At 37.3% G+C, this 13,219-nt stretch overlaps 1 protein-coding gene across 2 annotated transcripts; it reads right to left on the bottom strand.

Annotated features, from left to right (window-relative positions):
* Window positions 1-5,471: 5,471 nt before the first annotated feature.
* LOC110722053 (squamosa promoter-binding-like protein 1) lies at window positions 5,472-12,731 on the bottom strand. Of its 2 annotated transcripts, XM_021901287.1 has the most exons (11): window positions 12,517-12,731; window positions 11,320-12,216; window positions 9,981-10,132; window positions 9,534-9,896; window positions 8,826-8,900; window positions 8,625-8,732; window positions 8,422-8,539; window positions 8,109-8,247; window positions 7,769-7,910; window positions 6,522-7,139; window positions 5,472-6,178 (listed from the first exon to the last, which is right to left on the bottom strand). In XM_021901287.1, the coding sequence occupies exons 2-11, from the start codon at window positions 12,092-12,094 to the stop codon at window positions 5,735-5,737; spliced, it is 2,934 nt and encodes a 977-aa protein (XP_021756979.1). In that variant the 5' UTR covers window positions 12,095-12,216; window positions 12,517-12,731; the 3' UTR covers window positions 5,472-5,734. The 2 variants fall into 2 exon arrangements, with proteins under 2 accessions (XP_021756979.1, XP_021756978.1); XM_021901286.1 differs by having other exon boundaries at window positions 11,320-12,731.
* Window positions 12,732-13,219: the final 488 nt, after the last annotated feature.

Below are 13,219 nucleotides of genomic sequence, written 5' to 3'. Positions count from 1 at the left end.
TCATTGTAATATCCAAGTAACAACCTTTTTTACCACCAAACAATATATTGCAATCCAATTGGCACAACAATTTTCACACTAACAAATTCCATTATCTAATTCCAAACTATAATCAACATTAAGTCTATATAATTTCAATCTTACTTATCAACATTAAGTGAAACTAAGGTAATCAATTTCCCTTACCATAAAATAACCAGTGTAGATTGAAATTACAGCTAATTTTAAGCCTTACAAAATACCACAACTAACAACATACCAATTTAATAAATTAAAGCATCCACGAATTTTAAACCATCATAATATATTTAAAATTAGCCACAAATTCTTATTACAATGTATTACAATAATCCAAAATTAAGAATCACAACAACAAATTATAAAAAATCTAATTACATTAACTACCTAACACTAATTGAATTAAAATCAGCAACACTTTTTAATAACCAATCACACATCCTTATTAGAATGCATGTCACTAATTACAACCCAAATTTCAGGATTACATTAGCTACTTAACACTATCCTCTTCATAACAATTTACATGGTGCCTCTCTTTATGGGATGATGTGTACATCTGTAGAATATGGCAGCTCATCAAATACATCAACCAACAGCTCCATGTGCAACCTACATTTAAAAAAAACGAAAAACATAATCAGAAAATAAAGAACAAAAAAATCGAAAAGAAAACAAAAAGAAGAAGGGTAGGGTCGCCAAATCACTGTTCATAAGGATTTTCAGCAAAAAAAAAAAAATAGGCATGAAGTAAGGGTAAAACTGGTACTTTACTGTTCATAAGAAAAAGAAAAAAAAATGCTACCGACACCCTTGAATTTGGCTTTTAAGGGTTATGGATTACTACGGACTACGGAGTAGTATATGACCCGTGTATTGCACGGTTTGATAGTTCAAATATTAAATTTCACAAGATCAAAACCAAAGTTAGTTTAATGCATAGTAGTGATATATATTTACTTTATTTGATTATTCATTTACAATAATGTGTATCATGATATTGCATATGAAGAATTGACAAAAATAATCCCAACTTTTACCCGTTCGCTCAAAATAATAACTTTGGATTTTTTTTAAATAATCCGAACTTTATGGGTCATTCGCTCAAATTAGTCCCAAGTGAACGGTAACCTGTTAAAAAGGTTATATTTTTTTTAAAGATTTAAGTGACACGTGTCACCACTAGATTAGTTGAAATTTTTTAAAAAAACTAAAAAAAAAATAGCCTCACCCACGAAACTCAACAACCACCCACAATTCCGACAGCCATCCTACCCAACCAAGCCAGGTACCTCCCCCGCCCCTGTCCTACGCCACACCAAGATCCCTTACCCCATGTTGTCGATGACACCTTGACCCCCAACCCTCAGCTCGATCCTCCCGAAACTACCACTGAACCACCTCTAAAACTCAATCTCAATATCTCTTTAAAAAAAACCCCTCTCCCACCGTATAAACCCCCAACCGCTACTCCCCCAAACTCAAATTCCCTACCCGGTAGGGTCCCAAGGGTCAGAGAGGGGTGGCTAGGGGTTTATACGGTGGAGGTCTTTTGTTTTTAGGTTTTAATTAAGGTGAGGATGGGTGGTTTTAATAATTTCTGAATCATCTGCCAGTATGACTCAAACTTCTTGACCTCCATCTTCTGCAATGAGGGTCAAAATTAACCTGCAAGCTAGTATACTAAATTCATACCCATATTCTTGTGGAATTTTCACCAGCAATAGTACTTTGTATACCTGCATGCATTTCTTAGAATCTATAGAAAGGCTAGTAGTTGGTACTGAAAATGGTTTTCTTAGGTATAGGGAAAGTAGAAGTAGTTTATGAAGAATTTATGTCTTCGTCAAGTGCAATAATTACTAGATATATAATGGATCAAATTATGGACTTATAAGTTCGTTCTTTTGGGTCGTCGTATTATCATAATTAGAGGTACTTACGATCTTTGGGCTAGTAAAATAGCCTAAAGCCAATTGAATGGATTCTATAAGGTCACACAAAAGGCCTAGCTTGAGCATAAGAGGAAGAAGCCTTTAATGGGCCTTCTCCCTCTATGTCGTCGGCCATATGGAGGAGTATAGGTGGATTGGGCTTGCTTCCTAGTCTAGTTATAACATGATTATAAATAGACTAGGTGCCTAGGGTTGAATTAGAACATTTAGTGATCATTAGATCAAACCCTAATTAGCAAACACAAGCCAACCCCTCACAAACTCTCTCACTCTCGTCCGTCCTCCTTGGTGTGCGCCGGTGCGGTGGTGTGTGCACAGTGGTGGTGGTTCGTGGTGGTGGCCAGTTGTCCGCAAATGTGGTGATCGTGATATTCCTCCTTCACTCAACCAATCTATTATTGGTGGACCGCTCATTCGAATTCTGTGAACTAAGTAGAGGAGCAACACTTGGGACTCTACTCTCTCCCTAATTGGTAGTTAATCGCAACTTGGAAATCACGTGTCAAAGGTATGTATTATGTGATTCTTTATGTGTATTGCTTGTACATCCTATATAGATACGAACGAACATGATTCGTGAAATTCCGCATTACAGTACCTAATAAAGTTCTACAGTTTCCACCTTTACCAAATCTCTAGACTGATTACTTTTTCCTTGTTATTGAGAGTCTTTTGCTAATATGCAAATTCATTGATCCTGCTATCGTTGAAAACCTTCATATGTGGAACAATGAATGTGCGGATTATGGATTCCCTTCCCTTGTTTCTGCCATATGCTCTTGTGGCTCTGACAAAATGGAATATACATCTTCTCATTCTTAGATTGAATTGTAGTGGGACTGGGTTCTGGTAATTGCAGGCTACTTAATGTCAGACTTGGCAATGTCATTGCCTCATGGAGCGCTCATGATGGATATGTGACAAAGGTGTAGAATGCAACGGTGAAAAATACAAGAAAACCATTCCCCCTCCTTCCTCCTCTAACCCCAAAAACCACCGGTCATCCCAAAACCAACAATCGACAGGCCTCCTAACCCCCCAAAACCACCAGCCACCGACACAACAACTATTGCTCCTCTCGCAGTCCCGCATTGCCAGCGATGACCCTCCCTACCCCCAAAACCACTAGCCTGCAATTCCACCTTCAATAACCACTCCTCCTTTCCCTTCCTCGTCGGAAAATCGAAAAACCTTAGTGGGAGAATTTCGCTAACAGATAATAGGACAAGGAGGGATCGGAGGCTGGGGTGATTTCGCGAGCGAGGTGGTTGTTTTTGGTGGAGTTGAAGGGGAAAGGAGAGGTTTTCAGCGACGCGGTGTTGGAATCCGATTGGACTAGGGGGATGGGGGTGGTTGGTAGGGAGGAGAGTTTTTTTTATTTTTAATTTTTTTTAACCGCTTACGTGATGCCACATGTTAAAGCAACCTATTATATTAGGTTGATAACTAGCTGGGTCTACTCTAGGAAAACTGGGTGCATAGTAGGTTTATTAAAATATAAACCTTATTTGGGATTATAATAGGTAAGTTAGCAATAGTTGGGGTTATTTTCCTAAAAGTTCTTGGAAATTTATAAAGTCTTGTTATGTGAAAATTAAAATGTGTTCAGTAAAATTAGTTGTTGTAATAGCTAATAGATATGTGAATTGATGATAGTTGTGACTTGTGAGAGCAAAATTATTTAGCTAATAGGGTTAGAAGTAGTTCTTTGATAAAGGTTTCAACACCGTAAATTGTTGAATACTAATACAAATTTTAATATGATAACTTTAAAGTAGATTTGGTAGTTTTTGACAAACACTACTCTAGATTAGCTTTTGTGCCTTTTACTTTAAAAGCTAAAAGCTATCATCATGAGCGCTCCATTTTGGTAGTTTCTGACCCGAACCGTTAAACCCGACTGTTTCGAACCGATTTGAAAAGGAACTGAACTGTTTAAAACCCGTTTTTTGGAAATCGAAAACTGACCCGACCCAATTTGTCCAAACCGAAACTGAACTGAACCGAATTTGTACAAATCGTTACTAACCCGGCCCGTTATCAAGCCAAACCGTTACAACCCGAAACTTAAAGCAACCCAAACCGATTACGTGTAAACCCGATAGTAACCCGACCCGTTTTAAACCGAAAACCGTTAAAACCCGATAAAAATCCGATAAACCTAAATCGTTCCAACCCGTAACCCGTTGTGACCCAACCAGTTATAATCCGTAACCCGTTGTGACCGAACCGTTTACGACCCGTAACCTGTTGTGACCAAACCGTTTAAAACCCGTAACCCGTTATGACTGAGTCATTTACAACCTGTTACCCAATATGTTTATGCTTTAATCTGTTTCAACCCACTACTCGATAAACCCAACTTATTTATGACTTGACTTGACTTGATTATAACATGACTCGATCCTACCCGTTATCTGACTAATTCGACTCGATAATCATCCGACTCAATTTTAACCCGATATGATTTGATTAGAAACCCGCTTCAAATTGGGTAAACTCGTTTTCAAATCAACCAAGTTAAATCTAAACCGATTATAACCTGAAACGATAATGGTTGGACCCGATTTCACCCGATCTGTTTTGAATCGAAACCCATTTTCGAACCGACCCAGTTAAACCAAACTGATTATGACCCGAACCAATTACGACCCGTCTTGATTAAGACCCGGACTGTTTTTAACCGAAACCCACATTAAATGGGCTAAACCCGTTTTCAAACCGACCCAGTTCAACCCAAATTGATTATGACCCGAACCGACTAGAACCCGACCCGATAAGGACCTGATCCGAATAGAAACTGCAATAAAAAAAACCAAACCGAACTGACCCAATAATTTTCAAAACCGACCCAAACTGACCCGCTTATTATTTCAACCCGTTATAAACCGACCCGTTATAACCCGAAACTGATATACCCAACCCAAACCCGAACTGCTTAACCGAATTGACACCCCTAACCACTAGTTATTCATACAATATTATACTATGAGTTAAGTTATGTTTTGGCTTGGTCAAAACATTAAAAGCTACTCCAAAAGTTGTTGTTGTTGAGCACACCCTTAGACCTAACAAAACGAGATGCTAAGTAGTGGTATGTTATCAATTTTTTCCGTGAGTAAATTCTAATGAGAACAATGATTCAAGTTTTTTTATGACGACATTAGCTAGTTTTGATGATGATAATCAAGTGAGGGAGAGCATGGAGAGAGTTAGAGGGAGAATGTTTGCGATGGGATGTGGCAATTGAGGCTTAAACTCGTTTTCTCCAATTTTTGCATTTCCATGATCAAATCCCAGCCAACACCAAGCACAAAGCTTGTATTGATCTCTTCAATCAACTCAAAACGATTTTGAACCAATACATCAACAATTACAGCAAGCTTCTCAGCCTCATCGCTTCTCTTTTCTACAAAATTCACAGTCTGAAACTCTGAATCAATCATTTCCTAATCAACTGGACCAGCAAAATAACAACTGAAGCAAGATCCGAAGAGCTATTACGACTAGGCAACAGTTCATTTATAAATAATTGTCTTTTACATTACAATTTTGGTTAATTAGACGTTTGAATTCTATCTTCACTCTATAAATACAGGGCAAAAGATAAGATTACATGTACAAGGAGTAATGCTCATACAAGAAATATCTGAACAAACTACTAATTAGTCTGCTACACCCTCTTCTTTAGAAACAGGCAGTCCCCCACTCCCAACTTTTTTCACAAACCTCTTAAGACTATACAGGCGAATGTAAGTAAACTACACTGCTCCATATTTCAGTGAGTCCCACCTGAATGGCACAAAGATATAACAAACTCGAGGCATACTCTTGAAAAGCAGAGCTGTACAAACACAAACTACAGCAATGGTAACAAGAGACATCACTACTGGCCTACATGTTAGTGATGTTCCTCTGAATCCATAATTTGGCCTCTGCACGCAAAGTTTGCAGTTTTGACTGATTTGCCGCTTCTCAGTGTATAAGCTATTGAACTTTGCAGATTTGAGTTCATCAGACTGCTTTTGCTTGGAATTTAAGTTCGAGAGTCCAAGGATATCCACAACTACATGTTTGCCAGATGAAATTTTGTTAACTTTACTCTGGAATAGAACAATGTAATGGTTATGACCTCTAAGGTAAGCATAATCTTTTGGGGTCAATCCTGTGCTGTCTCGGGCGTTTTCCCAAGCTCCAATACCAACCTATACAAGAGAAACATATTAGAATCCAGAATGATCACTAGTAAACAGAATCACTATTCATAAAGCCACAAACGGACACAGCTTATTCGGTAATTTAGATAATAGTGCAACACTTCCAATTAACATACATATTCATTTCCGCTCATACTCATGTCTTTAAATGGTAAAATGTAATGATGATAATGAATGAAGAGAAGGTTCAATAATGGGGATCCACACACTTACACAAGAACTTCATAAACAATACCTTAATTTATTACCTAATAACTAAAGAACATTTTCAAAAATATACTTGAAGTATTATAGTTAAATAAATCAAAGCAAGCATCGATAATTTCATTACCATTCCAGGATCTTCAAGCAAGGCATCCAAAATATTCTCAAAACCAGCACAACTGGCAGCTAAGTGCAAAGGGGTCAACCCATTGGAACCAGTAACATCAGGTCTAAATAAGAAGCTGATGGGTGGTTCATAATGTGACTGCTTCTGTTCTGAGCCTTTAGTATTTTTAACTTTTTTGGGTATGTATCTTAACAAAAATTCCACCATTGACCTGCTATTTCTCTGGACGGCAGTGTGGAGGAGAGGCATCTCTGACAATGCATTTTTGACAGAAGCATGATTTCCAGTATCAACAATTCCACTGAACAGCAAATCCAGAAGTTTTCTTAAAACAGCACTCCAATCATGGTCCATTGAAAAATCTATTAGCCACTTTAGTCGTACAAAAGGGAAGAGGTCCAACTGGATATTAGGTTGGCCAGACATTGAGCTTAAACGATCCGCGTGTAGCAGCCAACCCATCTCATGTATAAACTCTAAGGCGTCATTCCTTCTATTAATACCCTCATCTGTACCGACAGTCTCCATTACTCTTTCAAGCATGCAAATCTCAGAACAAATTTCAGGTTCTGCAACTATGAATGGAAAGAAGCAACCACTGAGGCCATAGTCTTCCACCTGCACGAAAATAATTACCAGAAGTATCTCAGTGAACAAAAAGTAACAGGCTAATCCTGACACATTGAGCAGATTATTCTAATACTCTGAATTACCAAGTAGAAACTGTGTGTACCCAAGTACATATCTGAATGTCTTAAACACATGACTCAGAATTCAGGGTAAGAATAATTTATCTAAAAACTGGATATACGAAGGAAACACATCCTTCATGTCACTTTTTATTATATTCCAAATCCTAGAAGTCTTTGGTAAGCACCTTTCATGACAATTTTTAATGCAGAGACAAACACAATTATGTCAGATTCTTTCACTTATTTGAAAATGAGTTATGAGTATACATAATTTTGATCTCAAATCGAAGCAAGCATATCAAGTAGGAAAGCTTCAAACGTTGCAGGCATATGATTGGATCGCAAGATATTTAAACAAAACTCTTAACCAAAATTGTATTTGAACACCAAAAGAACTAGATAGCAATACATTCCTACAAATTGTGAAAAGATATGATAGTAGAATGTATTAGTAGTTTGTATTCATCCTTTATGTACAAGAAATTAGCTTACACTAGAGTGAGACACTGGAGGGAAAGCCCGAGTAATTAACCAAGAAGCATAAGATAGCATTACCTCAATAAATCCTCTCCCAACAACATTTGGTATAGAGCAATGAAAGCTAAGAGACTGAACCTCATCCTGCTCGGCAGTACTCTCTACCAGGCTATAACAGCTATCTTGGACCAAATACCTCCCTTCTATAGCACAAAGTAACCTATACATAGTAAATTGAGATATACAAAAGTTATCAACTGCTAACCAAATCTCAAATGTAAGCCTCAAAGTTATTTTACAAAAATGTTAAAAATAAAAAATAAAAATGTATCATTTCCGTACGGAAGGGGAACAATCCGAAGTTAACTCTCAAAAATGACAACTGAAGTAGCTTACATGAACATGATGGTTAAAGTACCTAGAAGTTGGCCCAGAGAGATTAGAACCCTTAACAACTAACTGCACTGTCTGAGCAGCAGGAACCGCAATGGGACTGATGCTTGAAATTTGACTGCCACGGCTTTTGAAAGGTAGAGGAGTATCTAGAACAACCCGACCTTCAGCACAAGAAAAAAGAGCTGAATTAGCAAGGGTAAACAAGAATAATGACAGCTATAACAGATCATGATACTCTAAGTGATGAATCTGGTAATAAATTAATGTATGATATTTCAAACATTAATCTAATAAAAAAATAAATAAATAACTGGTGAGGGGGTGTGAAAACCAACCATCACAAATAAATGCTGCACTTTGCTGCACTCTGGTATAGATCCATCCTGTCTTCCAAAATGGATCATCAGACAGACTCAGGAGCCTACTCAAACTGGAGCTCATGTCATAGCAGAGCTGAAAGGATAATAGAAAAATAAAAGTCTCAGCATGTAGCCTTCGTGGAATAGGAAAACTACCAAGTCAAGGATAAGAAGAAAACCTCTTCCCATAAAGACTTGTTCAAACGAAGATATATTGTCAAAACAATGCAACCAGGCCTGATGTACCCTTCAATGTCCGAAGGTTTGTGGGACAACCAATCCAGAATCTGAAATGCACAGATTTAAATACCTCAACATTTTGAGCACGAGACAATTAATCAAACAATGACCTAATCATAATAAGGGAGGAATACCATTACCTGTGTTCGCAATTGATGAGGCAAGTCATCTGGATCCTTACCAAAAAGCTTGAAAACAATCCGATCAGTTCGGCCCTAAAAAGTTTTAGAATAATAAGGACGAGAGAAAAGACAAAGTACAGGAACAAGAATGGCAAAAGGTCCAAAGGACATTTTCTGAATGGCCAAAAAGATTCCTAGCGGGTGGAACAAGGCGTTGCCAGCTAAAGCGTACATAGCCCATCCCAATCATCACCCCCCCCCCTCCAAACCCCCCTTTCTCTCCGTAAAAGAATATAGTGTGAAAAATACTCTCCCCTTTACACAAAACCTTGAAATGCTGATGATAAGGCAGATAACAGCATTATAGCCATTATTCAAGAAGAATACAATCACAGAATAATTAAACGCATGTCTAAAAATTCTTGATGACATGCATGCAGCTTTTCCCAACTTAAAGACGCTGACTAATCTTGGATCAATGTTCCAGCGTCATGTTCTCAGTCAAAGTGAATGCTAGAAACTAAAGAAACGTGTGTGTGTGTGTGTGTGTGGGGAGCCTCATCTGATTCTATGATAGGCATAACAGCAGTTAGAAAGTCGAAGTGCCAAGCATCTATACATGATGCCAATAAAAAAATGTTTGTGTAAAAGGAAGAGGGGGTGTTCCAACCAAATAAGTTCTAGTAAATTGTAAGCTCTAGAGGATCTGCATGAAGAGGAATGTACCTGTGAATCACTGCCACTAGAACTAGAATGACCAGAATTTGAATCGGAGATTCCACTTGTTTGAGGTGGACTTGATTTCTGTAAATGTTCTGGCCAATATGCACAAGCAATAGAACCATGTCCATTTCCTGGAATATCTACACATTCTTGAGAGTCATCATAAACATTATTTAAGTCAATGCCAAGGTAAGCCCTAGGTACACTTCCTTTTGTAGCTATGGAACCATCAGCTGGATGGAAAATGCCCGGTTGTGAAGCATATTGTGTTTTTTCTTTCTGATGCTGATTTTCTCTGGTCAGTAATCCTATATGTGCTTCTGCTGAAGGCACAGCTTGACATAGTTCTTGTGCGCTAGAAGGGTTCTGAATACCAGAAAAAGGATTTTAGAGGCTTCATGAAAAAGAAAGCTAATTTGCAAATAAACCATCAACGATAAGATCTGACACCTTTTCTGGAATTCCGACAGATATTCCTGCATTGAGTAATCTCTGAGATCCTTGCTGTAGTTCAGGCAAGTTGCTTCCACTAACTTGACTAGCAAGATTTCTCAAAAGATGAGAAATTAGATCTTGATCTTTTGTCTCATCAGAACCATTTGCTGCAATTCACATAGAACTTTATAAAATCAAGCAAGAAGGATCAATTCCACAGAGACAAGATGGGACAACTTGATTACATAACCAACTCCTCTAGGACCCTAGGCAGCAAAATTAAAAAGCAACGTAGCTTGTAACATATCTCCAACTATTATTTTGCTAGTCTAAATAATTACTTCTAAACTTGCCAGTGTCCACATTACTATAACAGTAAGGCGGGATGAAACTTCAAATCAAGATTGCAATCACTTAAAGCAACATTATTTTAAACTTCTGGTGGAATGAAAGCTCTATAATACTTGGTGTATGGGGGCAACCACAGGCATCTAGCTAAAACGGTACAGATTTAAATAGATATAGACAAAAAAGAAGAATCTCAGAAAAGATGATATGCCTTAAAGGCTTAAAGTACATCTATAAATACCCCTATTCAAGCCCTAATGGGTCTTGCCATCTCGGTCTGACATTTTTGGTACTTTACAGTTACACTCGGCTAGGCACTGACTTAAGCATCAGAGGGAGTTTTCCTCAGTCAACCCCTAAGGGTAGCAAATCTTGGTTTTTGTAGTTTAATGAACTAGTTATATCTTTAATCAAAGATTTAGCACTTTTAATTTATTGTAAAGTAACATGCATATGTTGCATATCGATTTAAAGTATATTGGAAACAACCTGTCCATTTTTACCAAAGAAAGATTGCATACATCCAACTTTCTGTTTCCCTGCAGGGCAAAAACCACTTTAAAGGTGTTGGTGCAAATGCATTGTTGATGTTGAAATGAAAGTATAATCAGAGGGATTATGTCTGTCAGAAAAGGCGTAGAGTTGATGTAAAGGGATCCAGTACTTATCAAAATGACAGAAGTGAAAACACATACACTGTTTTAAAATAAGATAATGACAATAAGTAAATACACCAAAGGCCTTTTCAAATTCTACAATTGAGATCATCCGCTAAATATATTACTGAATGCAACAAAAGATTTCCTTTATTCAACATGTTTGACTACAAACGCATGGTGAACTGAAGACAACAACTTTAAGAGGTGATGGATGAGAAGCAGACAAGTAAACCACTGCAGTAACAGTCCAATTTAATTAAAAAAAACACATAGCAATCAACAATGTCCATAATCAGCATCCAACTTGCATTAAAAAAGACACAAAATGTAAGTAAACAAATACTTACAGTGCAGATTGGACAAAATTCTCAGCAGACTAACTAGTAGGTAGCCTGCACTCTTTTCATCAGTCAAGGAACCAACATTAGGTGAAGTTTCAGGAAGTGTTTTTCTTCTCCTCTTGTTATGCCCTGCAAGACGTCTACGACAGCTTCTCTTCCCTTCATCAAATTCTGGCAGAGCATGGAACCTGCTACACTGCTGACAGAACCGTTGCATAACATTTCTCACAAAAGCTTCACTGACCTTGGAGTGCACTTCACAAACTTTATGACGTCTATGGTAATCCTTGGCATTACTAAGATTGGCCATACAACCTTCTACCTGACAGGCAGGTTGGGAAGTTCCAGTTCCAGCGGACCTACTCTTTTTCACACTCTTCCCTTCCAATTTATCAGCTTCATCTTCTGCTATAGGATAAACCTGCTCACCCAACTTCAAATTCAGTGGTCTACCTTCTTCATTCAGCTCCTCATGAGGAACAACCACAACCCTCCTTCTCTTCTCCATTTCCCTCTTTCCTTTCTCATTAGTTATACTGATCTCTTCGGAGCCTACATTATTGTTCATTGCAAGTTCCGGTCCAAGGGGAAAAAGCTGTTTACTTCTACAATCTAAAGGTGTATGAGTAGTATTCAATGGAGTGGCAAGAAAAAGATCACCATCCCATTTCCAATCATTCAAATCCCATTCCAAAGTCTTCTTTCCTACTGCTTTCGGGTCAGACACCGGCAACACCGCTGAACTATAAACATCGGTTATCCCTCCCATCCCAGCCTCCATTGTTTACAGATATAACCCTCAAAACAGCTCAATTTCCAATTATATATGCAACTTAAATCTTAAACCCAGATTTCCCTACCCAATTCCATCAGATAGAGGATGCACCGATTGAACTAAGCTCCCTTGAAAACATACAAGAAATTCTCAATAAACCCCTCAAAAACAACTAACCAGCTTCTATTCATGAGCAAGAATCAAAATTTATACTAACAAAGCTACCAATATACCAGTTCAACGAATCAATACCTTCACAGAAAAACTTGAATCGAAAACCCACAATACAATTCACAACAACATCAATAAAAATCACATCTTTTACAATACCCAGTTCTTTCTTTGAGTAAATTCAACAAACAGTTGAAGTGCAAATCTATATACATAAAAAAAAAATACACTGTATAACTCAAAACATTGAATCTAACCTTGATTCTGGCTTGCGAACCAACCGCAAGATCTGAAAACAAAAATTAAGATCTAAAAAAAAAAAAACACCCAAAACCCCAAAATGTAGAGAGAGGTATTGGAGGACGATGTTGAATTTGTCAAAAAGTGAGATAAATTGAACCCAAATTGAAGAGAGACATGAAAAAACCCACTTTAGAAAACAACAAAAAAAAACCGAGTAATCGTACAAAAATGTTATCTTTATTTTTATTTTTTTAAAATAGGGGTTTTCTTTTGTAATTATATTTAATTTAATTTTTCTTCATTAAAAAAAAAAAAAAAAAGTAATCTTGGACTATTGGGTATTGCAGTACAAAAAATTGATTAAAGTAATATGAAAACCACAATCTAAATCTATGGAAGTTAGGCGAATCTACCAAAACAGGGCCACAATTATGGGCAATTGATTCTCTCTCATCAAAAAAATTGTTTGGAATTCTAAACAACTAAAATAAGAAGATTGATTTTTGCACACAAATGTTGCTCCCAACCAGATACATAGTACTGCTCAAATGGAGTGGACTGTGGACCCTATTTTGCAACGAAAAGTTTGTGGGATGTATGTCAGCATCATTTTAGTTAGGTTATTCTTCTTTTTTATTCTTTTTTCAAAAAAATTAACTTCTTGTAATACTTGGGCTGAGCATGTGTCTAATTTGATTTTTTTTTTTTTTTCTAAAA

The sequence above is a fragment of the Chenopodium quinoa genome, unplaced genomic scaffold (genome assembly GCF_001683475.1).
Source record: "Chenopodium quinoa cultivar QQ74 unplaced genomic scaffold, ASM168347v1, whole genome shotgun sequence".
NCBI lineage: Eukaryota > Viridiplantae > Streptophyta > Magnoliopsida > Caryophyllales > Amaranthaceae > Chenopodium > Chenopodium quinoa.
This window is presented reverse-complemented; position numbering and strand designations above follow the sequence as displayed.